Here is a 26,522-nt window from a genome sequence, read left to right on the forward strand (position 1 = left end):
TTTGGTTTCTAGTACAGGCTGTGTTTGCCCAGTTTGCCAACTGTTTACCGTAATAAAGTTCTCCTTTTACCACACCCCAGACTGGGGACTCCTGATGGCATTAGATTTGTAGCAGTGACCTTTTGTTTACAACATATATCCACTGTGTTTATTCAAAAAATTCAATGACCCAGTCCTTATCCTCGGGGGCTTACAGCCTCTAACCATCCCAGAATCCACTCCCCTTATTCCTTTTAGTAATACCGGTACAATCCCTGAATTGTATCTGGACACATTGTCCCCCTAGCTAGAAACTACATTTCCCAGGAGCCCTGGCAGCCAGATGTGACCATGTGACTGTGCTTGAGCCAATGGGATTTAAGCAAACATAAGGGCAATTTGGAAGTCATCTCCTTAAACACAAATCTACTTGTCCTAGCCTTCCTCCTCCCCCTTTCTTCCTGCTGAAACTTGGATAGGGAAGCAACCAAGTTCCTACCTTGTATCTGAGGACAAACCATGGAAGAGCAACAGGATGGAAGGAGTCTGGGTTCCTTGGTGACCTAAAGGAGCAAAGAAAGAGAACTGATATCCAACCATGACCTTCTTTATACCATGTTTAATTTTAACCAAAGACTTGGGTCCATACAAAGTCTGTGGCATGAATGAAATGGAATGACACACTATGAAAGCTTGTTGCCCTGGCCGGTGTGGCTCAGTTGATTGGGTATTGTCCTGTGCACCAAAAAGTTACTAGTTCAATTCCAGGTCAGGGCACAGGCCCTGGTTGTGGCTCAATCCCCAGTAGGGGGCGTGCAGGAGGCAGCTGATGGATGTTGTGCTCTCACATCAATGTTTCTCTCTTCTCCCTTCCTCTCTCTAAAAATCAATAAACTTTTTTTTTTTAATCTTGTGAGCATTCCATAAAACCCAAAGCCAAGCAACTGGTTCCTGTAAAACTATGATGCGCAGGAAGGTAGCTGCACAAACAGAAACTCATGTAAATAGAAAAAGGCACCCACTCTAATATACAAGTTAGAAGGTGCCCAGTTTGCAAACTGTGGAAAACACAGCCCCATTCCCATGCCCTTAGCCAGGTGCAACCTGCACAGTCAGTCATACCTAAAGGTGTATGTCTAAATGCAGAAACAAAAGTGGAGGGAGGAGTCGTGTATCTAAATGAATTTCATATAAAGTGAACCGTTTTCAGGGCGTTGAGGAAATTTTCTATTTAAAGAAATCCTGCTGTGAACTCCTTTCTAGAGAGGAATTAGTCACCACTGAGTCATCTGTGCAAAATTCAGATTCGTAAATTCGTCTAAGATCTGAACGGAGACATCAGATAAATTAAGATACCGTTATAAATGAGAGAGGAATCAATGGCAAAAGTGGAGAGAAGCCCTAGCGGGTTTGGCTCAGTGGATAGAGCATCGGCCTGCAGACTGAAGGGTCCCGGGTTCGATTCCAGTCAAGGGCACATGCCTGGGTTGGGGGCACGGTCCCCAGTGGGGGGTGTGCGGGAGGCAATCGATCAATGATTCTCTCTCATCGTTGATGTTTCTGTCGTTGATGTTTCTGTCTCTCCCTCTCCCTTCCTCTCTGAAATCAATAAAAAACATTTTTTTAAAAAGTGGAAAGAAAAGCACGACGTGAGGATGTGAACCTGATTGACAACGGGAGACCTTAAAGCCAGTGGTTCTCAACCTTGGCTGCGCATTAGAATCACCTGGGAATCTTTTTAAAATCCTAATTTCTGGGCCTCATCCTCCGGAAATTCTGTTTCTTTGTTACTAATGTTGTGGCCCCACCCGATAACAAAGAAACAATTTCCGGAGGATGGGGCCCAGAAATCAGGATTTTAAAAAGATTCCCAGGTGGTTCTCATGTGCAGCCAAGGTTGAGAACCACTGCCTTAAAGCCGGAGTCTGCCTGCGGTGGGGGTATAACACGTGCGCCTGGGGACAGGAAATCGGCTCCGTCCAGTCGGAAAGCGAAGGAACCAAAGGACAGTAAAGAACAACTCCGAAGAAGCTTCCGAAGAGCTTCAGGAAGCAAAAGGCGATTAACTAACAATGGAAGTCTACTCAGCCGCGTTCTCATCCCGCCCCGCCCCGCCCCGGATGCCCTGACAACCAGGTGGCGTCGGGGCGGGGCCTCGCGCGGGCGGCCAGCCCCCCGCGGGTCCCTGGGCGCGCGCGCATGCGCCTCGGCCGGCGTCCCGGAGCCGAAGGGGGGACCTGCCTCGGGTACTCGAGCCTCTCGGCTGCTCCCGGTCGCCCAGCGGGGGAGCCGGGTCGGAGGGGCCGGGACGGCCGAGAAGCTCGTCTGCGCCCCCCCCTTGGTGCTACGGGGCTTTGGAGAAGACCCCCGATCTCCAGCCCCTTCCCTCAAAGCTGTGAGCCGTGGTCCGGTTCCGGGGCAGCCCATCCTCGTGTTCCCCATTTGTAGAATGGGGGTCCCCAGCCCCTACGTCAGAGACAGGAAAATATTCAGAAACCTTCGAACAGTGTGGACTCCGGTGAGCGCTTGGGAGCCTTGGTGGTGGGAGTGGTCGGACGAGAGGGCCCCGGAGAGGAAGGGATGGTTATGATTAAACTCCCTGTTTTACAGGGAAGGACACGAAGGCCCGGAAACATGAAGTGGCCGCCCAAGGGGCTCAGCTAGTGCCCGGCAGGACGAGAAGGGCAAGGTGCCCACCTGGGGTAACCCGCACTGCAGGATCTGGGCTGGGGTGCGCTTTTGTGCCTTGTCAGGAGTGAGCGGGTTGTGTTTAAATTTGGGGAGTCGAGGAGGGGAATTAAGTTTTAAATGAATTGCCCAGACGGCGGGGCTCAGTGGTTGAGTGTCACCTCGGAACTAGGAGGTCAGGGCACACGCTGGGGTTTCCGGGCTGGATCCCCGTGTGGGGCGTGCAGAAGCAGCCCATCAATGATTCTCTCTCATCATTGATGTTTCTATCTCTCTCTCCCTCTCCCTTCCTCTCTGAAATCCATGAAAATACATTTTTAAACATTTTTAAGTGAATGAATGTTGGGAGTGGAGAGAAGTGAGGACAAGAAGTAGCACCATCAGGACTTACAGTTATACCTCGGAGATATTGTGGACTTGGTTCCTTACTATTGCAATAAAGTGAGTCACACGAATTTTTTGGTTTCCCTGTGCATATGTTTTATGTTTACATGATACTGTGGTTTATTAAGTGTGCAATAGCATTATTTCTAAAAAATGTACATACCTTAGTTTAAAAATACTTTATTGCTTACCTGGCGGGTGTGGCTCAGTGTTTAGAGCATTGGCCCGCACACTGAAGGGTCTTGGGTTCAATGTCCAGTCAAGAACATGTACCTGGGCCGAAACCGGTTTGGCTCAGTGGATAGAGCGTCGGCCTGCGGACTGAAAGGTCCCAGGTTCGATTCCGGTCAAGGGCATGTACCTGGGTTGCGGGCACAACCCCAGTAGGAGATGTGCAGGTTTCTCTCTCATCGATGTTTCTAACTCTCTATCTCTCTCCCTTCCTCTCTGTAAAAAATCAATAAAATATATTTAAAAAAAAAAAAAAAAAAAGAACATGTACCTGGGTTACAGGTTTGATGGGGAGGCAACCTATCCATATGTCTCTTTCATCTCTCTCTCTCTCTCTCTCTCTCTCTCTCTCTCTCTCTCTCTTTCCCTCCCGCCTCCCCAGCCTTTACACTCTCTAAAAGTCCATGAAGCCCCAGCTGATTTGGCTCAGTGGACAGAGTGTCAGCCTGTGGACCTAAGGGTCCCAGGTTCGATTCCCAGTCAAGGGCACGTACCTCGGTTGCAGGTTCGATCCCCCACCCCTGTCCGGGTGCGTGCAGGAGGCAACCAGTGGATGTGTCTCTCTCACATCAAAGTTTCTCTCTGTGTGTCCCTCCCCTTCCCTTCCATTCTCTCTAAGAATCAGTGGGAAAATATCCTTGGGTGAGGAGTAACAAAAAAATAAAAAATAATTAAAAAATAAAAGTCAATGGAAAATATATCCTCAGGTGAGGATTTTTAAAAAAATTCTTTATTGCTAAAAAATGTTAACCATCATCTCAGCCTTCAGTGAGTCCTTTTTGCTGGTGGAGGGTGTTTTCTCAATATTGATTGCCGACTGATCGCAAATCAACATAATAATAATGAAAACGTTTGAAATGAAATATTGCAAGAATTACCAAAATGGGATTAGATGAAGTGAGCAAATGCTATTGGAAAATAGCACTAATAGACTTGCTTGATGCTGGTTGGCCACAAACCTTCAATTTGTAATAAAATTAAAAAAAAGTAAGCATTGCCCTGGCTGGTTTGCCCTGTGGTTAGAGTGTTGGCCTTCAGACGGAAGGGTCGCTGGATGGATTCCCAGTCAAGGGCACATATGTCAGTTGCAGGTTTCCCAGCCCTGGTGGGGATGTGTGTGGGAGGCAGCCAGTCAATGTGTTTTTCTCACATGGATGTTTCTCTCTCCCCTCCTCTCCCCTCTCCCTTCCACTCTCTAGAAATCAACAGGAAAAATATCCACGGGTCATTATTTAAAAACAACAACACACAACTCAGTATCTGGAAAGCACCAGAAAGTGAAGGGAAATGAATGTATGCCTGCTTAAATAGGATGGGAAAGATTTTGGATTTAGGAGCCCAAAGAAGTTTTGAATTCTTTTTTGAAACCATTGCTTTGCTGGCAAATTCTTTATCCACGTGGCATTTCCCCCATGGTCCAGACAGCTCAGTAGCTTCCCATCTGAGCTCCCATTTTGGTTTCTGTCTCTGGCACAGGGTGTCTCAGCCTGGGCATTCCTGGCGTGAGGGGCCAGATCATTCTTTGTGGCGTGAAGCTGTCCTGTGCATGGTAAGCTCTGTATGTTTAGCAGCACTTCCCATGCCCCCTCCACTCCACCTCCAATGGTCACCACTAAAATTGTTTCCAGACATTGCCAGATGGCCCCAGTGGACAACCACTGACCTAGGGTCAAAAATGAAGACATAGATAAATCTGCCCTGGCTGGTGTGTTCAGTGGTTAGAGCATCGGCCCACCAACCAAAGGGTTTCCGGTTCAATTCCCTGTCAAGGGCACGTACCTGGTTGCAGGTTCAATCCCACGCCCTGGTTGGGGTGCATGTGGGAGGCAACCAATCAATGTGTCTCTCAAATTTATATGTCTTGCCCTGGCTGGTTTGGCTCAGTCACTCGCAGCGGTTCTCAACCTGTGGGTCGCGACCATCGGAAAACACATATAGCGTATCAGATATTTACATTATGATTCATAACAGTAGCAAAATTACAGTTATGAAGTAGCAACGAAAATAATTTTATGGTTGGGGGTCACCACAACATGAGGAACTGTATTAAAGGGTCATGGCATTCGGAAGGTTGAGAACCACTAACTCAGTGGATAGAGTGTCAGCCTGTGGATTGAAGGGTCCCAGGTTCGATTCTGGTCAAGGGCACATGCCCAGGTTACAGGCTCGATCCCCAGTGTGGGGCGTGCAGGAGGCGGCCAGTCAATGATTCTCTCCCATCATTGATGTTTCTTTCTCTCCCCCTCTCCCTTCTTCCCTGAAATCAATAAAAATATATTTTCCAAAAAAAAATTATGTTTCTTCTTCTCCCTCCCACTCTCTAAACAAAAATCAATGGGAAAAATATCCTTGGGTGAGGATTAACAACAACAACAACAAAAAGATAAAACTGTTAGTTTTCACTAAATAGATTTTGAATTCTTTAACCATTTTCCTGCGCCAGAAAGTACATACTATATTAATTATCTTACTGTGGAGATTCTTAAAATAGGCAGATTTTGTGGAAACTGGTTGACCCAGTTGGATTATCTGAAACACAATGGATAATGGACAGTTCAACTGAGTGAAACAGGCATTGGCCCAGAATCAGGAAATCTGGGTTCTGTCCCTAGTTCTGCCATTACGAGTTCTGTGGCCTGGTCACTTACGCGCTCTAGACCAGCGGTTCTCAACCTGTGGGTCGCGACTCCTTTGGTGGTCGAACGGCCCTTTCACAGGGGTCGCCTAAGACCATCCTGCATATCAGATATTTACATGACGATTCATAACAGTAGCAACATTACAGTTATGAAGTAGCAACGAAAATAATTTTATGGTTGGGGGTCACCACAACATGAGGAACTGTATTTAAAGGGCCAGAAGGTTGAGAACCACTGCTCTAGACTCATTTACTCCTCTGTCAAATGAGGATATTTTATTTCTAAGAACCTGGAAATGCTCAGTTTCTGACAAGATACCTTCAGACCTGTTCCCTCACCGCCACCAAAGTTATTTAAGCGGCCCGGGCCCTTTCCCAGTTGCTCCTCCACTTCACTTCCAAATGTATTTTGTTATATCTCTTAGCCTCCCGGCCTGTTCCCTTTAACACATATTTCAGAATCAGGCTGTGGTTACCATTCAAACAAACTCATTATTATTCCTGATGCTAACAAGTAAATTATGGTGGTGTGTAACCCAGCTGTGACAAGGCCCTGTTTGTGGAAATGATGGTGTTTAAGCACACGACACCCTGGTGTTGGCATGAGGGAAAATAAAATAAAAATTTTAAGTAGTTTCTTAAAATGCTTCATGATGTGGTGCTTAAATTCTAGGAATTAAATTATAAATTATTCTGACCCAGCTCATATTCATACAAAAAAGTCATAGATATCCCTTTAATGAATTCTCTTTAGCACCCACCTGCCTTCTCATGTGTTCTGCACTTGTCAGATTGGGGTCATGGGTCAGAAAGTCCTGTGTGCTATCAGGAATTTGGATACTGCTCATAAAAAAATAGGCTGATAACCTGGCCAGGTGGCTCTGTTGGTTGGAGTGTCATCCTATACACCAAAAGGTTTTGGGTTCAATTCCTAGTCAGGGATGTGTGGGAGGCTACCAATAATGTTTCTCTCTCTCTCTCTCTCTCTCTCTCTCTCTCTCTCAAATCAATAAAAACATATCTTTGAGTAAGGGTTAAAAAAAAGAAGGCTGCCCAGGATGATCCAACCTGAACCCACTATAATGTAATTACAGAAGAGCAAAGACTGCCTGTTTTGTTTACTGCTGCATCCCTAGTGTTTAGAACAATGCTAGACACCTAATAGCACTAAGCAAGTAGGTGAGGATGGATGGATGGAGGGATGGAGGGATGGATGGATGGATGGAGGGAGGGAGGGAGGGAGGGATGGATGGATGGATGGATGGATGGATGAATGAGGGGTCCCTGGCAAATTTGGACAAGAAATAAAATCAGTCTAAATATTTTGCTTGAGATTTAATATTATATTTCAAAGCTCTAGAAAGTATTGGTGTATTAGACATTTTCATTTCTTTCTCCCCTTCTCATTTCGCACCTGATTCTGTCCGTTCCCTTCACCAGTTTTCTCATCTGACGAGGCATCTTCTCTTGGTCCGGGTCCGCTCTGAGTGAGCAGCACTTTTCTGGAGGGGTTTCCTCATGACAATCAAAGGAATGTATTACACAGGGCCCGTGTGGGGTGGGAGTGGGACAGTTCTGTGGCCCCTAAATCTGATTCCTGTGTGTCCCTCTCCCACCGTGTTGCCTTGTGGTCTTATTCCAGAAGCTTGTTCCTATCCTTGTGATTTGCTGTTTGGAAAATCACCTGAATGCAGGTGAGTCAACACAGGTGGACACGATGAAGAAGCGTCATTTGGAACTGGAACTTCACACGTGAACGTGCTGAGGCTTTTTGCTGCTGGAGGGTCCGGGTTCTGTTTCTTAGCATCTCCGTGTTTTTACTAGAATCCATCCCAGAAGCGATGAAAGAAGAGCCTTTCTCTTAAAAACTGTCGTAGTACTCACCTATTTTGGACAACACCCTCCTTTAGGAGAACTATTAATAGTAAAAATCAGTATTTGGTCCGAGGGTGGGTGGTAAGGGTAGGGGGTTCCTCTTCATTCCTTTTATACAGGGTGTCCCCAAAAAATGTATACACACTTTGAATGCTCATAAAGTCAGTGTTTATTAACATACAGTTCATTTTCAAAAATTTAAAAGAATCGACAGAAATGAATAATTTTCTTGTCCATGCCTGTTTTCAAACTCGTGATCATTCTGGTCCAGGCACTGCTGATAACTCGAAGCAATGGAATCACAAACATCAAGAATCATTTTGTTCAGTATTTGTGCGCCCTCAATTCGTCTACTGTTGCCAGTTTTGTACCATAAACTTTATCCCCATAAAAAAATAAGTCCAGTGGCACTTTAGGATTCATTTTCTGTGTTCAGAGCTTAGTCTGGCTTCAACCATTATTTCAAATCAGTTAAACCTGAAAAGGACTGAAAATTAAGTGAGTTATCAGCTATTAAAGTGTGTATACATTTTGGGGGACACCCTATATTTCAAATGTATATAACCTAACTCTGAAACATTTTTAAAAGATTTTAATTTGTCCAAATCATGGTCTTAAGGGTGATATTCTCGATACAATTTTTTTCTTTTATGTCATTTCTCCTACAATGTTTACTATCATGAATTGGTGTAGGGACTCAACCTTGGTGTCCTAGATGCAGTTAAAAGTATTGATCTTGCCCAGCCTGTGTGGCTCAGTGGTTGAGCATCGACCTAGGAAGGGGGTTGGGGGGATGGTCTGTGGTGCGCAGTTGGATTCCCTGTTGGGGCACATGCCCGGGTTGCAGGCTCAATCCCCAGTGGGGGGCGTGCAGGAGGCAGCCAATCAATGACTCTCATCATTGATGTTTCTGTCTCTCTCCCTCTTCATTCCTCTCTGAAATCAATAAAAATATTTTTTTTTAAAGTACTGATCTCACCCTGGCCAGTGTGGCTCAGTTGGTTGGAGCCTCCTACTGTACACTGAAACGTTGCAGGTTTGATTCCCGGTCAGGGCACATACCCAGTAATGGATTCGATCCCCAGTCAGGACGCGTGCAGCAGGCAACTGATCGATGTTTCACTCTCACATGGATGTTTCTCTCTCTCCCTCTCCCTTCCCTCTCAAAAAAAAAAAAAAAGTACTGATTTCATTTCAACTTTGATAAACATCATTTTATACAGTTGGAAGGAAAAAGCCTACTTGCAGAGCTAAAGACTTCTGATTCAACAGTCGCCAAATTTAGACTAAATAAATACCAGTTATGCTTAGTGCCTTCCCAGTGCCATCCCAGGAGGCCTCCTCTGCCGCTCTGAGTTTTAAGTGTCATTATCTCTGTCTTTGGGTGATGAATCTGGGCCACACAGTAGTTAACTTGCCCCGGGCCACAAAACCAGGAAGTGATGCCCACGTTGACACCTCTGAGTGTGAGGTTAAGAACTTCGTAACAACCACTACGCAGATGACCAGGGTTCAAACGCAGGGCCTCCCTGCCCCTCCCCACATCGCCTTTGCAGCTGCTTTCATTAGAGTCAGACTTGCCGTTTCTCTAAGAAAAAGCTCTAATCTTTTCAATCCCTTGGACCAGGGCTCGGCAAACTGCTCAGCCCAATGCCTGATTTTATTGGAAATACAGTTTTATTTGCACACAGCCCCATCCATTCATTTACATAATGTCTATGGCTGCTTTCATTCAGTGTCAGAGCTGAGGAGTTGCGCGGAGCCATCTGGCCCCCAAGCATAAAATATTTACTATCTGGCCCTTTACAGAAAGCTTGCCAACCCTGCCTTAGACTCTAAGGCTTCAAGCCAGGACCAAAGCATGTAGTAGCCCCAACTCTGGCCTACCTGCCTGTGGCACTGCGGGACCCTTGCACTCCTCATCCCCCTGACCTTCAGATTTAGCTGGTAGAGGGACATCAGAGAGCCATGGAATAGACTCACGCCTTTTGGGCATTCGGTGGTAAATAAAGGATAATTGTAACAGAGCCACCAAGGGAACAGGAAATGCTTTTGTCATGCAATCTGTGTTGGCACTGTCATGCATTCCTGGCCTCCTCCCTCCAACCAGAAGCAAAAAATGCTTTGAGTTATGCTTCAAAAGCTTTTAGAAAACCAGAAATGTCAGGGGTGTCTGTATGGCTCTGGTTCCTTGCCTTTTCCCCACATTTTCGGGACAGTTGGCTCCAAGGGATTCGCCAGACCCTTCCTATTGCACACCAGGTCAACAGAAAAACAAGCAGTAGAGCCAGAAATAGAAGCCAACTGTTTCCCAGAATCCAGCTTTCCTAAACCCATAAAGCCACAGCCCCCCTTTTAAAAGTCCTTTGAACTCGGTATAATAAAGGCAGTGCCTGAGTTAAGTGCATTATTATTCCTGCTGTTTGGAGGTAATATACAGATGGCACCGAGCTCTTCGAGGTAGAGACTTGTTCTCTTCCGTGTTCTCTTCGAAGCCACAAAGCACACTGGGGCCTCCTGGCTTCCAGATGCTCTCCCATGACTGGGAAGGGAGGTGCCTTTTCTCCTTTAATCCAGCTCCATCTTCTTCCTCTTCCAGAGACATAGGCCAGATAAGTAGCTCTCACTGGCCTGCATTGACTCAGAGTCCTTAGCATCACTACCCTTCTCTTGCCGCACATGACACGCCTATTTCTAAACAGATGTTCCTTTTCACATTTTTGTTTCCCCAAAGACTTTAGTTCAGAATCAGCCAGGTGCAGCGGCTAATGAGCGGAGGTATGGCACTGAACTTGGCTGGCTTTGCAGGTCCTCTTCCCTCCTCCTCTGGAATCGCAGGATCCTGGTGAAGTCACCCAGGCTCCCTAAGTGTGTTGTGTGCTCAGTGCCTGGCCACGTGGGACCTGGAGATGGGCCCTGGTGCCCTGGCCCTGTCCTTTCTGCCTTCAGGCTCGCACCGTGAAGAGGATTTTCTAGAATCTATTGCGTAGCTGAGAAACCCAGTATTGTCCTGATCACATTGGGATCTTACAGAGGCAAAAATATAGAGGGTCCCCAAAAATGTACACACACACTTTGAATAATTATAAAGGCAGTGCTTATTAAAATAGATTTTATTTTTAAAATTGAGCTATCAGCTGTTACAGTGTGTGTGTACATTTTTGGGGGGACACCCCGTATAGGTCTGTAATTGAGTTTTCTGATTTGCTTTTGGTTGATTTGAAAACACATCAAGCAGATTTCTTTCATTGTATGTTGATTTATAGCCTGAGAAAGAAACTAATGCGGCATCACAAATTATGGCAAACTTCGTGGCTTAAAACAACCTATGTTTATCTCTCCGTTTCCGTGGGCCATGGGTCTGGCTACAGCTTAACGAAGTCCTCTTCATGGCTGTGATCGAGGTATAGGTCAGGGCTGTGTCTCACCGGAGGCTCGACTGGGGAAGGGCCTGCTTCCAGACTCATGTGGTTATTAGTAGAGCTTCCTTTCATTGCAGGCTCTCACACTGAGGGCCTCGGTTCCTCACTGGCTGTCGGCTGTGGGCGGCCCTCACTTCCTTTTCACAACATGGCAGCTGGCTTCATCACACCCAGCAAGGAAGAGTCCCTGGCAAGAGGAGCACTACAATCTTAGGTATTTATGTACAGGTAATCACGTGTATCCCATCACCTGACTATATTTTACTAGTTAGAATAGAGTCCCTGGGCCCTCAGGGATTACACAGGGGCACCAGGAGGCAGGGATCTGGGGCACCACAGAATCTGTCTACTACAGAAACCCTCTCCTCTGGCAGGAAAAAGAAATTAGCAGTTGGATTTCTTTCCTCACATGCCACTGTCTTTGCCCTTTCTTCTCTCAAAAGGATGAAGAGAAGTTTGGGTTGCCTTGAAATCATCACCCACCTCTCTTTTCTTTGCTCCAACACAACTGTTGACTTAACCACAACCATACACAGGACTGCTCGACTAGTCAAGGTTATTTTGGTTGCAAGAAAGAGAAACTTGTCCTGGCTGGTTTGGCTCAGTGGATAGAGGGTCCAGAGTTCGATTCTGGTCAAGGGTACATGCCCCGGTTGTGGGCTCGATCCCCATTTGGGGGTGTGCGGGAGGCAGCCGATCAGTGATTCTCTCTCATCATTGATGTTTCTATCTCTCTCTCCTCTCCCTTCCTCTCCAAAATCAATACAAATACATTTTTAAAAAGAGAGAGAAACTTGTTCAAGCTAGCTTAGTTGAAGGAGAAGAGTTTATTATAGGGATATCTCAAGGGACCTAACAACAGAAAGGCCTCCACACATTCCTCCCACCCCCCCACCCCACCCCCTCTCAGTGGCTACCCACTAAATCCAAAGCTCCATGTTCTCAGGTCAGGCCACAGGCAGATTCCTGTGCATGTCTGGATGCCAATTCTAATTTCCCAGGAGCAAACCCAATTGACCCAGCTTGAGTTAAATCTACACTCCTGACCCAATCAGCTGTGGCCGAGGATGGGCTGGCTGAGTACAAATGCGTGGAGATTGGATGTTCTCAAAGGGAGGGGTAGCAGCCAAAACAGTTTGATCACAGCCACAGACCAAATATAAAATGTCTCACCTGTTGCACCTGCATTCTCAGCTCTGGATCTCAGCTCTGGATGGTGATTGGAGAGAGAACGCTGGAGTTAGGCCTAAACCAAAGGCTCTCAGAGGTAGGCAGGAGCTGAAGGGCTGGCATGTGGAAGACTGGTCGGCCTTCGGTGGCCTTTGCAGGCAGGAACAGGGGAAGTGGATGCCAATAGCAGGGAAGTGGGTTTCAGCTTCATGTAAAGAACTGCCAGATACTTAAAACCCACCTAACCTTCTGTCATTCTCTTGTCCCCAAGAGCTGCACCATGATCCTGCAATGCCCTTCTCAGCCCACAACTTTCTTTTATTCAAAATGTTTTACAAGTACATATGTAGGCATTTATTGTATTCATTCCCATGGGCAGAGTAGAAACATACCACTTTATAGATGAGCAAGCAGAGGTGGGGTTCAGGATCCCCAGAACTAGAATCCAAGACCCTTTCTACCACCCTGCCCAGGCTGGCTAATTGCCCCCCTCTCCCTCAGTCAGTTCCCCTGGTGCCACAGGAACTGCCCTGCGTTTTGCAACATTATAAAACAGTCTTCATATCTCAAGCTGATATTTTCATATCTCAGTGGATAGAGTCCAGGGTTTGATTCTGGTCAAGGGCAAGTACCTGGGTGGCAGGCTCCTCACGGGCTGGGCCCTAGTCAGGGCGTTTGCAGAAGGCAACCAATCGATGTATTTCTCTCACATCGATATTTCTCTGTCTTTCCCTCTCTCTTCCATTCTCTCTAAATATCAGTGGAAAAATATCCTCTGGTGAGGATTAAAATATATATGTGTGTGTGTGTATATGTATATGTGTGTGTGTATATATATATATATATATATATATATATATGTGTGTGTGTGTATACACACACACACACACACATTATATATATATATATATATATCACTAACAACCTATATTAAAAAGAAAAGAAGAACAAGTGAGACTATACATCCCTGAAACCAAGGTACTTACACCTCCCCTCCCCAAAATATCACTGAAAGGTAGAATTCTGTGGCGGGTGTGTCATTGACTCTCAATCCCCATTGCCTGCCATATAGCACCCACCTAATAAACAGCTGTTCACTGCACAAACGAACTGATAGATCCTGTTAGGCCCTACTGGGCATAAAAGTAAATTCAAAAGCCTGGGAAGACGGCACACACAGCCTGGGCTGGTCTGAAGGTTTGAAGGCCCACTTCTCCTGTAAAAGGGTCCGATAGTACATTTTTTGGGCTCTTGTCTGGGCCATACACTCTGTTGCAAACATTCAACTCTGTCACTGTGGTGGGAAAGTGGCTATAGGCAATAGGTAAATAAATGGACTTAGCTGTATTCCAATATAATTTTATTTATGGTTACTAAAATTTAAACTTCATATTATTTTCACAGCATAAAATGCTATTCTTTTGACTTTTTCCCCCCAACCATTTACAAATAGAAAAACAGTCCTTAGCTCGTTAAAAACCAAGGGGCTGGTTTGGTTTCCCACGTGATGATTGGCATTTGCCAACACTCGCTCTGAGGTTTCAGCCCAGGAGTTTGCGCTGCTGGAAGGGCGCCGATAGGGATGCTGGCTTGGGATTGGGCCAGAGATAGTGGGCGGGACCGAAGGCGGGCATCCTGACGTGTACGTGATGGGGAGGGGTAGTCCCGGATTGGTCCACACCGGCGGCTGAGAGCGCGAGGCGTGTTCAGCACTCAGCCAATCAGCGCTGCGATTCCACATCGCCCCGCCTCGCGCTAGCGTCTACGTCACGCGGGGCGTGCGCTACCCCTCTTGCGCGTCCAGCACCACTTCCGGGCACAGTCGCGGCGTGACGTCAGGAGGAGGGCAGGTAAGGGCTGGTGGTAGGGCCCGGGGAGTGGGGTGGAGTGGGGGTGTCAAGCTGCTCCCTCACCCATCTGGGAGCCGTCCTACTGACACGAGCACGCCGGGGGGCCCCACGGTTCTGGGGTCGCTGGCCCGTTGTCCGGAGCGGCCCAGGTCCCAGTCGTGACCCCGGACCCAAATCCCGGGCTACGGCCGTGACCCCAGACTCAGCTTTGGCCCGTATGATGCCTGCAGGGCCCCTCGGTTTACTACATCTAGGAATGGAAGCAGTAAGCCCCTGCCTCGCTGGGTCGTGGTAAAATAACTGGTAAAACGGTGGACATGAGAAACAATCAAAACCCCAACGTGGTTAATTCGGCGTTAGGTGCTGTTCTGAGAACTTTAACTCACTGAGTCTTAACTGCAGCCTTATCAGGTTGATACTTGGAGGCCCAAAGAGAGTGAGCAGCTTGTCCAAAGTCAGGCCGCTAGCAAGCAGCAGAGTCTGTATCCGAATCCAAGTGGTATGTCCTGGGCAAATACCGTCTGTGGTTACTCCTGACACCAGGGATCAGAGATTGCCATCTGTCCAGCCTACTAGCCTCAGCTGTACCATGCACTGGGGCGGTAGACCATGTTAAGATCCTGGCTCCTGTAAACGCAGTACTTTGTGCAAGCCCTTCCCACTGTGTTATTTCATCCACAGCAACCCCAGAAAGTCAGCCCTGTCGCCCTCGTCCGCGCTTTACAGGTGAGGACATGTAACTCAGGGAAGCTCAGACACTGGCCACGGTCTCCCAGTGAGTGAGGAGTAAAGCTGAGATTCCAGCCCAGGAACTCTGACCCCAAAGCCTGAGTGGGCACTTAGCTATTTTGTTAGCAAAAACATCCAGGGGCACTCTTTTCAGATGGAGGACCCGAGATAGAGGGAGGTTCAGGACAGTGTCGGAGCACCCTGGTTCTGCCTCCCCATCAGCTTCTGACCCTGGGCAAGTTACTTAGGTCCCCAAGTCAGTTGGAAGTAATAGTCACAATACAGAGGAAATGAGGCCATGATGTCAGGCTCGGTGCAGCGCCTGGCACACAGTCACCATTCGAGAGTGCACAACTAAGTTAGCAGAAGGATTTAGGCCAAGCTTCCTGACTAGCACAGGCCAAAACCAGCCTGATTTTGTACAGCCTGCCAGCTAAGAGAGATACTCACTTCTTAAATGATTGGGGAAAACTCAAAAGGAGAATAATTTGTAACGAGTGACAGTCATGTGAAATGAGAATTATTTCAGTTATATTGATATGAGTACAATGCACCCATTCATTTACATCTTGTTCACAGCTACTTTCTGTGAACTGGGCGATGGGCAGAATTGAGTTGTTGGGACAGAGACAGTCTGGTCCGGAAAGCCAGCAGTTTTTACTAAATGTTCCTTAACGGAAACCTTGCCAATCCCAATTCAAGACCTAAAAGTCTCTCCAAACATGCAGGGTGTAGGGGATGTCTAACCACAAGTTTTAGGAGCCCCTGCATTTGATACCTGTGTCACCTGCCACTGATTCTTTTTTTTTTTAAATATATTTTATTGATTTTTTACAGAGAGGAAGGGAGAGAGAGAGTTAGAAACATCGATGACAGAGAAACATCGATCAGCTGCCTCCTGCACACTCCCCACTGGGGATGTGCCCGCAACCAAGGTACATGCCCTTGACCGGAATCGAACCTGGGACCTTTCAGCCTGCAGGCTGCCGCTCTATCCACTGAGCCAAACCGGTTTCGGCGTGCCACTGATTCTTATGGAAATTTCAATCAGTTACCAATGGTTCTTCCGTCAGAACTTTTTTTTAAATATCGGCTTTTTAAAAAATATGTATTTTATTGATTTTTAGAGAGAGAGGAAGGGAGAGGGATAGAGAGGTAGAAACATCATCAGCTGCCTCCTGCACGCCCCTACTGGGGATTAAGCCCACAACCCCAGGCATGTGTCCTGACTGGGAATCGAACCAGTAACCTCCTGGTTCCTGGGTCACCGCTCAACCATTGGGCCACACCAGCCGGGCAATATCAGCTATTTTTTAAGTTTTTAAGTTTTTGTTTTTTTTATCCTCACCCAAGGATATGTTTATTGACTTGAGAGGGAGAGAAAGGGGGAGAGAGAGAAACATCCATCAGTTGCCTTCTGTACCCACCCTAACCAGGGATCAAACCGCAACATTTTGGTGTACGGGACTACACTCCAACTAACTGAGCCACAGGCCAGGGCCTTCTGTCAAAATTAATTTATTAGAGGCCAGGCACTGTCCTTGGTGCTAGAGCTATGGCCAGGTGAGACCTTGCAGAGGAGGCAAACTGTAGACAAGTAAACAGACACAGGGTGGTGTGATAGGAACTCCAGGGAGAAGTGACCCCAGTGAGGCCTCTGACAAAAGTGATGTTTGAGCTGAGACCTGTGACAGAGAACAGACAGCTCTTGGAGGAGCGCTCAGGCAGGTGGCCTGCACTGCTTAGCCTCTGAAGGCAGCCAGGAAGCCAGAGTGAGCACGCGGGAGAGGGGTGAGAGGCAGGCTTGGAGAGAGAGGCAGAGGATCCATAGCCCACAGCCAGGGGGCTGAGGGGGGTACATGATTCTCAAAGCAATGGGAGTAACTGGAGGGGTTTAAGCAGGAGTGCGAGATTTTAGATTTATTTTTTAAAAGATCCTCCTAGCCCCTGTGGGACGAACAGACTGTGGGAATTACGGGCAGAGTGAGACCAGAGAGAGGCGGCTGCCCTGGTCCAGGGGAGCGATGGCAGGGGCCGTGGAGGGGTGAGAGGTGTTAGCTGTGAATATATGCTGGATGGCGAGTGGACAGGACACTCTTTCTAAACCAACAAACGCTGCTCTTTGGACACCTGGGGGGAGGCTCTTCAGAGTCGACACCACCTTACCCAGCCCACAGCATCTTCTCAGGGAAGCCATTGCCCCTCTGCCCGGCTCCCCAGGAGCGTGGGACTGGGCAGATGGTCAACACAGCACAGTCCGTATCAGTGTCTTGTCATCTTTTCAGATTGGCCACGTTGAGGGTGAGGACCAGTAGGCAGCTCCCAAGATGGTGAGTAGACTGGCTTGTGTTTCTTGGGGTTCTTTCCTAGTCTTCATTAGACCCCCACAGTAGCCCCTTCCTCCCCTAAAGCCCTTCCCTGTCCCTGAGCTCTAAGATGGTATTTTCAAACTCTGGATTCATGATCCTCTGGTGCAGTAGTTCTCAAACTTTGCTTCCCATTAAAATCACCCCAGAAGCTTTTTTCTTTCTTTGATTTTTTTTAATGAGGTGAAATTCTCATAACAAAATTAACCATTTTAAAGTGTATTTTCCCATGGCATTTAGCACATTCATAATGTTGTGCAGCCACCATCTCTAACTACTTCCAAAACGTTTCCATCACCCAAAAGGAAACTCCTTCCCTATTAGCAGGCACTCCCCTTCCCCCCTCCTCCAGCCCCTAGCAACCACTAGTCTGCTTCATGTCTCTATGGATTTGCCTATTCAGGACATTTCATGTAAATGGGATCATATACCATTTGGCCTTTATATCTGGCCTCTTTCACTTAACGTACTGTCTTCAAGGTTCACCCAGGTTGTAGCATGTATCAGAGCTTCAATCCTTTTTATGGTTGAATAATATTCCAATGTGTGGATGGACCACCTTTGGTTTATCCACTATCCATTGATGGGCATTTGGGTTGTTTCCACTTTTTGGCTGTTGGGGATGATGCTGCTGTGAACAAGGATTTGTTTAAACATGTTTTCCAGGTTCCTTTTAAAAGCCCAGTGTTCAGGCGCCACTCTCCAGAGCAGGTCCTCTGTCAGGAGTTTTCTGGGCGTGGATCCCAGATAGCAGTACATATTTTAGAAACTCCTCAGGTGGTGGCAATGTGCAGCCAAATTTGAGACCCACTGCTTTGGTGGGTCATTCAGTCATCTCAGCAGGTGGCTGCCAGCTTTTGAAAAGAGACTCCCCAGCCAGGGTAAGGGTTCTTTCATGAAACCTGTGCCTTAGCTGTATTGCAGGCATGTCTGCCCTGTTGCATTGTTAAATGTGTCTTACTGTAAGTCAGACCCCCAAAAATACAAAAGCCATTGCTCTAGGAGAGTGGAACCTTGTGGAATTTTCCATGGCAACAACAGTGGGTTTTCCCCCAGGTCACCAGTCCTCGATCAGACACGGAGCCCAGGGCCGTCCTCAATCTCCCTCATCCAAGTCCCGCCCCTCAAGGCTGCACCACGAGGTGTCCTGCAGGACCCTCTCTGAGTCATGTCTCTCTTCTGCTTTCCAGGGTGAGAGGAAAGGTGTAAACAAGTACTACCCTCCGGATTTCAACCCTGAAAAGGTAAGAGGCAGGCTTCCTTCCCCGTGTCCATGATTGCAGAGACCTCACGGGGCAGGGTGAGGTCTGTCCCAGGCATCCTCATCATCGGAGCCACAGCTGCAGAAGCGTGGGCGGCCCTGAGATCTCTGCCTTGCTCTTGTGGCACGAGTCTCGGTAGTCTTCATTCCCAGAGGTAAACATGGCTCTCATCAGTGACCTTCTACTCTGTGCTCAGCTTGGCGTATTTCCACAGAACTCAGGATGCGGTCAGGCACTCAGGCCCTGGGTCAGATCCCAGCCCCTCTGGTCTCCTCGTACCCTCTGCCGTTCCCTCTGCTTGGAATCTCTTCCTCCATTTGACCACAAGGTTTTTTCCCTTCCTTTAGGTCTCTGCTCACCGAGGGCCTCCCTGACCGTTGTCTCATTCTCTTATTCCATTACCTAGTGCTTTGTTTCTCTTCAGAGCCCCTTCAACTCCCTGACACATGGTCTGTTTACTTGAGTATTGTCCATTTCCCCTTGAGAACATTCGCTCCACCCGGGTGGAGACATTCCATCTTGTTCACAGCTGTGTCCTCATACTGTAGAGGCTGAGTAAGTCTGCTGAGTGAATCAGTGCGATCTGGGTGCATGGCCCCAGGCCCTTGACTCAGCCTTTCCACACCACAGGTTTCCCATGTCAAAAGGAAATAAAACAACCTGTCCTCACAGACTTGCTGTGGGATTAAAATGAGACAACGCACATAAAGTAGCCAGTAAACGTTTGCCAGTGTTGTCTTCTCACCTAGTTCTCCCCACGACACCCAGAGGTAATTACAGAACCTAGACTCAGGAAGGCAAATGGTGAGGTTACTACCCGGGGTCACACAGCTCTTTCAGCTCTTAAATGGGAGAGGAAAGATTCAGATTCATGTATTCATGAGCCCAACCGCACTGGCTTCACCAGGGCCTCTGTGCCTTCCATTGTGCTGTTAATACCCCTGGTAGGTCATAAGAAAGAGGCCTCTCTCAGCCTATGCAAGAGAGCATGGGATTGCCCAGCTTAGCAGTGCTAACCTGCTCCTTCCTCTCTGCGCAGCATGGCTCTCTCAACCGATACCACAACAGCCACCCGCTCCGGGAGCGGGCTCGGAAGCTGTCCCAGGGCATCCTCATCATCAGGTAAGGCCTGAGAACCCCTGCCCCTTGTGCCACCTGGCCTCAGTCTCAAGGAGAATTCAGCACTCCAACGTGCCCAGTGCTGCAGGATCTTAATTCTGTTAAGCAGAGAGTCACCATATCAGTCAGCTGTTGCCACATAATCAAACAATAAGCACATATTGCTCACAAGTCCCAAGGCTCAACTGAATGTCTCTGTTGGCCTGGCCTGGCTTGGCTATAGGAACATTCGTCAACCATTCTTTATCCCCCTCAGTGTGTGCCCTTTGCAGGGCGGCTGTGGCCAGAGTTGCAGGTGTGGGGTCTAAGGGAGAGCCCAGTGGACAAAAGCAAATAAGCTGTTTTCTGTTTGTGTAGATTCGAGATGCCATATAACATCTGGTGTGATGGCTGCAAGAACCACATTCCACCCACCCATTCAGTCCCACAGATATTGAAGCCCATTAACCACCAGGGTCATCTCCATCAGGGACTCCCAATCAGGAGTCTGGGAGGAGGTGGCACCCAGGTGACTGGCGGGCTGCGGATGCCTCATTGCAGAGCGGTGGGGAGGCCAGGCTTTGCGTTCATCTCCCAGCTGAGTGATCCTGGACAAGTGACTGAGCTTCTGTGTACCTCAGTTTACCCATCTGTAAAATTCAGGTGGTCTGAGTGTCCACCTGTGTGGCATGTAAAGTATGTAGTGCACAGCCTGGCCTGCATGGTTCAGTGGTTGAGGGTCGACCTATGAACCAGGAGGTCACGGTTCGATTCCCAGTCAGGGCACGTACCCAGGTTGCGGGCTCCATCCACAGTGGGGATGTGCAGGAGGCAGCCGATGAATGGCTCTCTCTCATCATTGATGTTTGTATCTCTCTCTCCCTCTCCCTTCCTCTTTGAAATCAATAAAAATATATTTTAATAAATAAATAAAGTGTGTAGTGCACAGCACGTGGTGTATGGGAGGGCTTGTAAATTCAGTTTGCTGCTATCACTGTCCTTGACTGTCACCATTAGCGTTTGGACCCCTGACTGTGCCACAGGTGCACTGATGGATAGACAGACAGGCATGGTCCAAGGTCTTGCTCAGCCTTGGTCAGATGACTCTGCTCTCCTGACTTTGTTTCCTCCTCTGGGATCCTCACAGCGCCTCCCTCGGCTCCTCACACAGCACCTGGGCCGGGGGAGCAACTCATTCTGTAAACAGGAGCTGATGGCTCCCAGTGAGAGGATCCAGTTCTCCTGGCAGGGGCTGTGGAAGTGCAGGAAGGGGTAGGCCAAGCCACCCAACTGCTGAGGAGGACAAGTGAGCCCTGTGGTGTCTCCCTGATCAGACCCAGCCAGGGAATCTGCCCTAAAGGCCCCCAGGCGCTCAGGGACAAAAAGTGGGGCTTGGCCTGACACCACCACACATGGGTCACCCTCCGGGACATGAATGGAAGCAGGACCCAGGAGAGGAAAACCCAGCTAAGCCACACCACTCCCCAGCCCACGCTCTGTTTTTCTAATTTAAGCATTTTTCACTTATAAGCAAGGTCATACAGAATCAAGAATTTATATCATCTAACTAGCAAAATAATAAAAAACCTGAAACTTCTCTAGAAAATAATAAGTCCAGCCCTTCTCAAATGCTTGCTGAGCCAGGCCCTAATTCTAAGCAATATGTGTTTTATTAGCTCCTGCAGTTTTCACAATCGCCCTGTACAGTAGGCATTCTAATCATCCCTATTGCATAGATGGGGAAACAGGCCCAGAGGGATGAGGTTGCTGGCCTGAGCTCACCCAGCTGATAGGTGGTGAATTAGGGTTCATCCCAGACCCGCTGGCTCCTGCCTACCCTCCTCTGTGGCTTGAGCACCTGTCACACAGTCTGAACACAGGTCTTTGCTCCCTTGAATTTCAGTGCCCTCCTGAGGTACCTCCCCTGCAGGGGAGCAAAATCCCCCCCTGCCTACCCCCTACCCGGGTACATGGGCTCCAGCCTAGCCTGAGCCTCCACTCTGCTCTTCTCCTTGCAGGTGTTCGTTACAACGCAGAAAAGAAGAAGGTTGGCAATTACTACACGACCCCGATCTACAGGTAGGGGCAGCCTGGCAGGTGTCTCAGGGACACATGGGTGGCCGCAGGGCGAATGGGCGGTAAAGGAGTCTTAGGGAGGGGAGCTGGTACCCTCTTCCTGGTGACCATCACCTGTGTTCTGTCCTGAAAATCATCCTGGTGTGTCAATCAGTATGTCCCTCTGTCTAGACCCCTCCATGGCTCCCACCTTCCTCAGAGTAAAAGACCTCCCCATGGCCCACAAGACCCCTAACACCCTGCTCTATCCCATCCCTGCTCTCGCCTCCCACACTTCTCCTCGCTCACTCTGCACCAGGCACACGGGCTCCTCACTGTCCCTCTCTCTTACCCAGAGGCTCCACCTCTGTTCTCTCTGCCTGGAACACTCAGTCTTCCCCAGACATCTGCAAGGCGCCTTCCCTTGGGTTTCTACTCCAACACCACCTCTCAAAGAGGACTTTTCTAACGTGGCGAGTACCACCCCACACTGTGGTTGCTTGTGTCTTTGTGGGCAATGTGGCCCCTGCTGAAATGTTCATCCCTCCAAGTGTAGGTTGATTTGTTTCACTGCTATATCCCTGGCAGCTGGTGCCAAGCCAGCCACAGAGCAGCCTAGCTCAGGAGTGTTTGTTGAGTAAATGAATGAGCGAACAAATGAGTGAATGAATAAACTCCAGACAGAAGGTTCTGGAGTAATGGGATCAGTAAACACTTGTTGAATGATGCGCACAGGTAGAAGGAAGCAGGCAGGGGTCACATGGCAGCCTGGGGTGGCTGCAGTGTCCTGATTCCTGCCCACCTCCCAGATTCCGGATGAAATGCCACCTCTGCATCAACTACATCGAGATGCAGACAGACCCTGCCAACTGTGACTATGTGATCGTGAGTGGTGCCCAGCGCAAGGAGGAGCGCTGGGACATGGCAGACAATGAGCAGGTGCTGACAACAGGTGAGCACCTCAGGCAGCCCCAGAGCCACCCCTGCCTGACCCTGAGCCTGAGGTGGGTCCCAGAAGGCCCAGCCACACTCCCGCCCTTGCAGAGCATGAGAAGAAGCAGAAGCTGGAGACAGACGCCATGTTCCGTCTGGAGCACGGGGAGGCCGACCGAAGCACACTCAAGAAGGCCCTCCCCACCCTGAGCCACATCCAGGAGGCACAGAGCGCCTGGAAGGACGACTTTGCCCTCAACAGCATGCTGCGGAAAAGGTTCCGGGTGAGTGGCTCCCAGCCCAGGTTTGGAACCACAGGCAGGCAGGGCACCTGGCATCGCTCACATGGCAAGTTAAGACCAGGTCCAGCCCTATCCCCACCACATACTAGCTATAGGCATGTCATTTCATCCACTGAGTCTAATTTTCCCACCTGCATCATGAAGACCTCACAGCGCTCATGGGAGGCACCTAGCCCAGCGGCTATTTTTAAGCTCATAGCGCCTTCCCCTGTGGGGACTGGGCTTCGCTTTCAACAGATCTCCAAGGGTAAACAAGCCTCAAGCTAGGGCACGGGTGAAGCCTGACCCTGCTGTGGGTGTCAGGGTACTGACCAACTGGTCAGCGCCTAACACACATTCATGGGCCCACTCAGCTGTCCCAAAACAAAATCCATAGACTGTCAGCCCGCCCCAAATAATTTCCAAAACCATCCCTGCCATGTGCTGACTATGAGAAAAAAGGGAAAATCATTTATAATGAAATACATATAAAATGCATATTTCAATTTGCATAATGTGTGGGCAGGATATCTGCACCTGTGTGGAGAGTCACTGAGGGCACAGGTACAAATGCTAAAGGACACCCAGGGCTATTGCCGTCAGTGACCACAATGGCTACTGAGGTTGTGCCAAAAACGCTTGGTGGGGCTGTGAAAACTCACCCGTATAGATGGGTTTTTCACCCTTGCAGGGTCTGACAGGGCACCGTGAGAACCTTCTCCTCCTTCTCCCACTCTGTGGAGTAGACTGTGCCCAGGACACTGCAGATGGAGCCCACGCAGGAGCATTAGGGCTAACCCCACAGGCCACGAGTTCCCTCACTACCCTACAGCTCCCATCTCTTCCTTTTCTGATCACTCTGTGGTCATCATTAGGAGTAAAATTACTAGTTTGTTTTTGTCTTTTTATTTACTTACTTGAGAGAGAGAGAGAAAGAGAGCAGGGAGAGAGAACAATCAATTTGTTGGTTCACTTATTTATGCATTCATTGGTATGTGCCCTAACTGGGGAGAGAACCCTAAACCTTGGTGTATGGGGACTACACTAACCAACTGAGCTACCCAGCCAGGGCTCTAGTTTTCTTACTAATTACTTGTTACTAGAAGTGCTTCCCTGCAGCCAGGCCTGTGCCCTGAGCTATGTCCCCTGCCTTCTGGGCTTCTGCACGTGGTAGAAGGACCCTCAGACATAACATCCCAGTGAGCCTACCTCAGTCCCTACCCTACCCCGCCCACATCCCCTCTTCTCAATAAAGAAGTTACCTGTCCACCCTGGCTGGGTGGCCCCGTTGGTTGGAGCATCATCCCATACACCAAAAGGTTGGGGGTTCAATTCCTAGTCAGGGCACATACCTAGGTTGCGGGTTCAATCCCCAATTGGGATGTGTACAGGAGGCAACCAATCTCTTTTCTTCTTCTTCTTCTTCTTCTTCTTCTTCTTCTTCTTCTTCTCTCTCTCTCTCTCTCTCTCTCTCTCTCTCTCTTCCTCTCTCTAAAATCAATAAAAACATATCCTCGGGTGAGAATTAAAAGAAGAAGGCATCTGTCCTAGGCAGAATTCCCAAAGCTTGGAGTTGGACTTGACTCCCCCTCCCCATCTCCAGTTAGCAATTCTGTCAGCCTGGACCTTCAAATTATATCTGGTATCTGGCTGCTTCTGCCACCCCATCATCTCCTACCTGGACTAGCACAGTCCCTCTGCCCTGGTCTCCAGGCTCTCACCCTCGCACCCCAACATTCCGTTTCTCCCCCACCCCCACCAGAGGACACCTATGAACACCGGAGTCAGTCACCTCCTTCCTGTGTTCAGAACCCTCCCTCCGTGGCTCCCACTTAAAGTGGAAGCCAAAGTCTTTTCCCCCCAGGTCTGAATGACCTGCCCCTTCCCCTCCCCGCCCCATCTCCACCTTCCCCTTGTTCGCTCGGCTCCAGCCACACTGGCCTCCTCACTCCCCTCAGCACCTCCAAGCATACTTCCGTCTCAGGGCCTTTGCACAGGCTCTTCCACCAGATTCCCACATGGCCCCTCACTCAGATGTCTGTTCTCAGATGTGATCTTCTCAGGGAGACAGTCCCTGAGCCTCTTCTTCACCCTGTCTCACATTTAAAGCTGAATCCCCTGGCCACTCCCTACCCCTTTCCTGGCATTCTTTTTCTCCCATCACATTTGTCTCACTCACCCACCAGAATGTCAGTTCCACAAGGGCAAGGGTTTTTGTCTGCTCTCTGCTCTGTTCCCAGTGTCTAGAACAAGGCCCAGGACGAGATGGGTGTTACGTAAATATTTGTGGAATGAGTGAGTGAAGAACTGATGGTACACGTGTTAATAACAGTTGTGCCTCCCATTTGTTAAGCAATTTTTGTGGCCCAGCCATAGTGGGAGCTTTGAGAGGAGGAAACAGACCCGGAGATCTGGAGCAATGCTGTGAGTCAACAGGCATGGAAGAGACACGGCTTTGATACCCACCTCACTTCCCCCAACAGGAAAAGAAAAAAGCCCTGCAGGAGGAGGAGGAGAGGGACCAGGCACTGCAGGCCAAGGCGAGCCTGGCCATCCCCCTGGTGCCTGAGACAGAGGACGACCGCAGGCTGGCCGCCTTGCTCAAGTTCCATACGCTGGACTGTGCGTGGGGCTGAAGGGCATGGGTTGGGATGGGGAGAGATGGGGGGTCCCGGCTTTGAATGGCAGACCCGGGCAGAGGGTGGCTCTGGACCTCTTTCCCCTCCTCTCCCTCTCCCCCAGCCTATGAGGACAAGCAGAAACTCAAGCGGACAGAGATCATCAGCCGCTCCTGGTTCCCCTCGGCCTCAGGGCCCAGCAACTGCAGCAAAGCTGGCAGCGTCCTGAAGAAGCTGGCCCAGAACCGCAAATCTGCACCTGCGGGCTCCCCCATCACCGTGGGGGGCCTGGGTATTGTTCGAAGGCAGTCCCGGGAGACCTCAGAGAGCCCACAGCATGCTGCTGAGACCTCCACGTCTGGGAAGCTACCGGTGTCAGAGCGCACCACCCAGGACATGCCCACATCCCCCCAAGACTGCTCTCAGGAGACAGCCAAGACCCCCAAGACAAAGGAACCTCAAGGGCTGACTGGGGGCTGTCAGGACAGGCCCCGGTCCTCATCAGGCTCCTCCCAGGAGGCAGCCGATCCCCAGGACACGCCACACCCCTACACCCTCAACTCTTCCCTTGTGGCTGACTACTCAGACTCGGAAAGTGAGTGATTACGGGACTGGACCACCAGCCCTCCGAGACCTCAAACATTACCCCTTCCTCAGACCTCGCCTTCCCGAGGGATGAAATTATTTATTTGATCCTGAAGAGGGGGAGCGGGTGTGTGTGCCGTGTAGGACATCCCCCTTCCCCCCAAGACTTATTAAAGCCCTGCTTCTTTGCCCTTGCCTCCGGTTACTAGATGGGCCCAGGGGCTGCCCCTCTACCCCACCCCGCCATCCAACCAAGCTGGCAGGCCTCTCATAGCAAATGGTGATGCCAGGGCTACAGCTGTGACCACAGCGATGGTCCTCACCCAGGGTGATGAGGGTTTCAAGGTAGTGGCTCAGG

General features: G+C 49.2%; 1 protein-coding gene and 1 long non-coding RNA gene across 4 annotated transcripts; both read left to right on the top strand.

Annotated features, from left to right (window-relative positions):
- The first annotated feature begins 2,220 nt into the window (after window positions 1-2,220).
- LOC106699097 lies at window positions 2,221-3,122 on the top strand. The gene is made up of 2 exons (XR_002832052.1): window positions 2,221-2,497; window positions 2,590-3,122. It is a non-coding gene; the product is annotated as an uncharacterized LOC106699097 (long non-coding RNA).
- An 11,047-nt stretch (window positions 3,123-14,169) lies between these two features.
- Window positions 14,170-26,354, top strand: CCDC130 (coiled-coil domain containing 130). Of its 3 annotated transcripts, XM_014465736.2 has the most exons (12): window positions 14,170-14,237; window positions 14,919-14,963; window positions 17,252-17,296; window positions 18,523-18,576; window positions 19,634-19,716; window positions 20,071-20,119; window positions 20,759-20,765; window positions 21,711-21,771; window positions 22,557-22,699; window positions 22,792-22,964; window positions 25,445-25,583; window positions 25,704-26,354. In XM_014465736.2, exons 3-12 carry the CDS (start codon window positions 17,294-17,296, stop codon window positions 26,180-26,182), a joined length of 1,191 nt encoding a protein of 396 aa, XP_014321222.1. In that variant the 5' UTR covers window positions 14,170-14,237; window positions 14,919-14,963; window positions 17,252-17,293; the 3' UTR covers window positions 26,183-26,354. The 3 variants fall into 3 exon arrangements, with proteins under 3 accessions (XP_014321222.1, XP_023619724.1, XP_023619725.1); XM_023763956.1 differs by lacking the exons at window positions 14,170-14,237; window positions 14,919-14,963; window positions 17,252-17,296; ... (3 more) ...; window positions 20,759-20,765; window positions 21,711-21,771 and having other exon boundaries at window positions 22,559-22,699; window positions 22,763-22,964; XM_023763957.1 differs by lacking the exons at window positions 14,170-14,237; window positions 14,919-14,963; window positions 17,252-17,296; ... (3 more) ...; window positions 20,759-20,765; window positions 21,711-21,771 and having other exon boundaries at window positions 22,563-22,699; window positions 22,766-22,964.
- Window positions 26,355-26,522: the final 168 nt, after the last annotated feature.

This window comes from Myotis lucifugus, unplaced genomic scaffold, assembly GCF_000147115.1.
Source record: "Myotis lucifugus unplaced genomic scaffold, Myoluc2.0 scaffold_310, whole genome shotgun sequence".
Lineage (NCBI taxonomy): Eukaryota > Metazoa > Chordata > Mammalia > Chiroptera > Vespertilionidae > Myotis > Myotis lucifugus.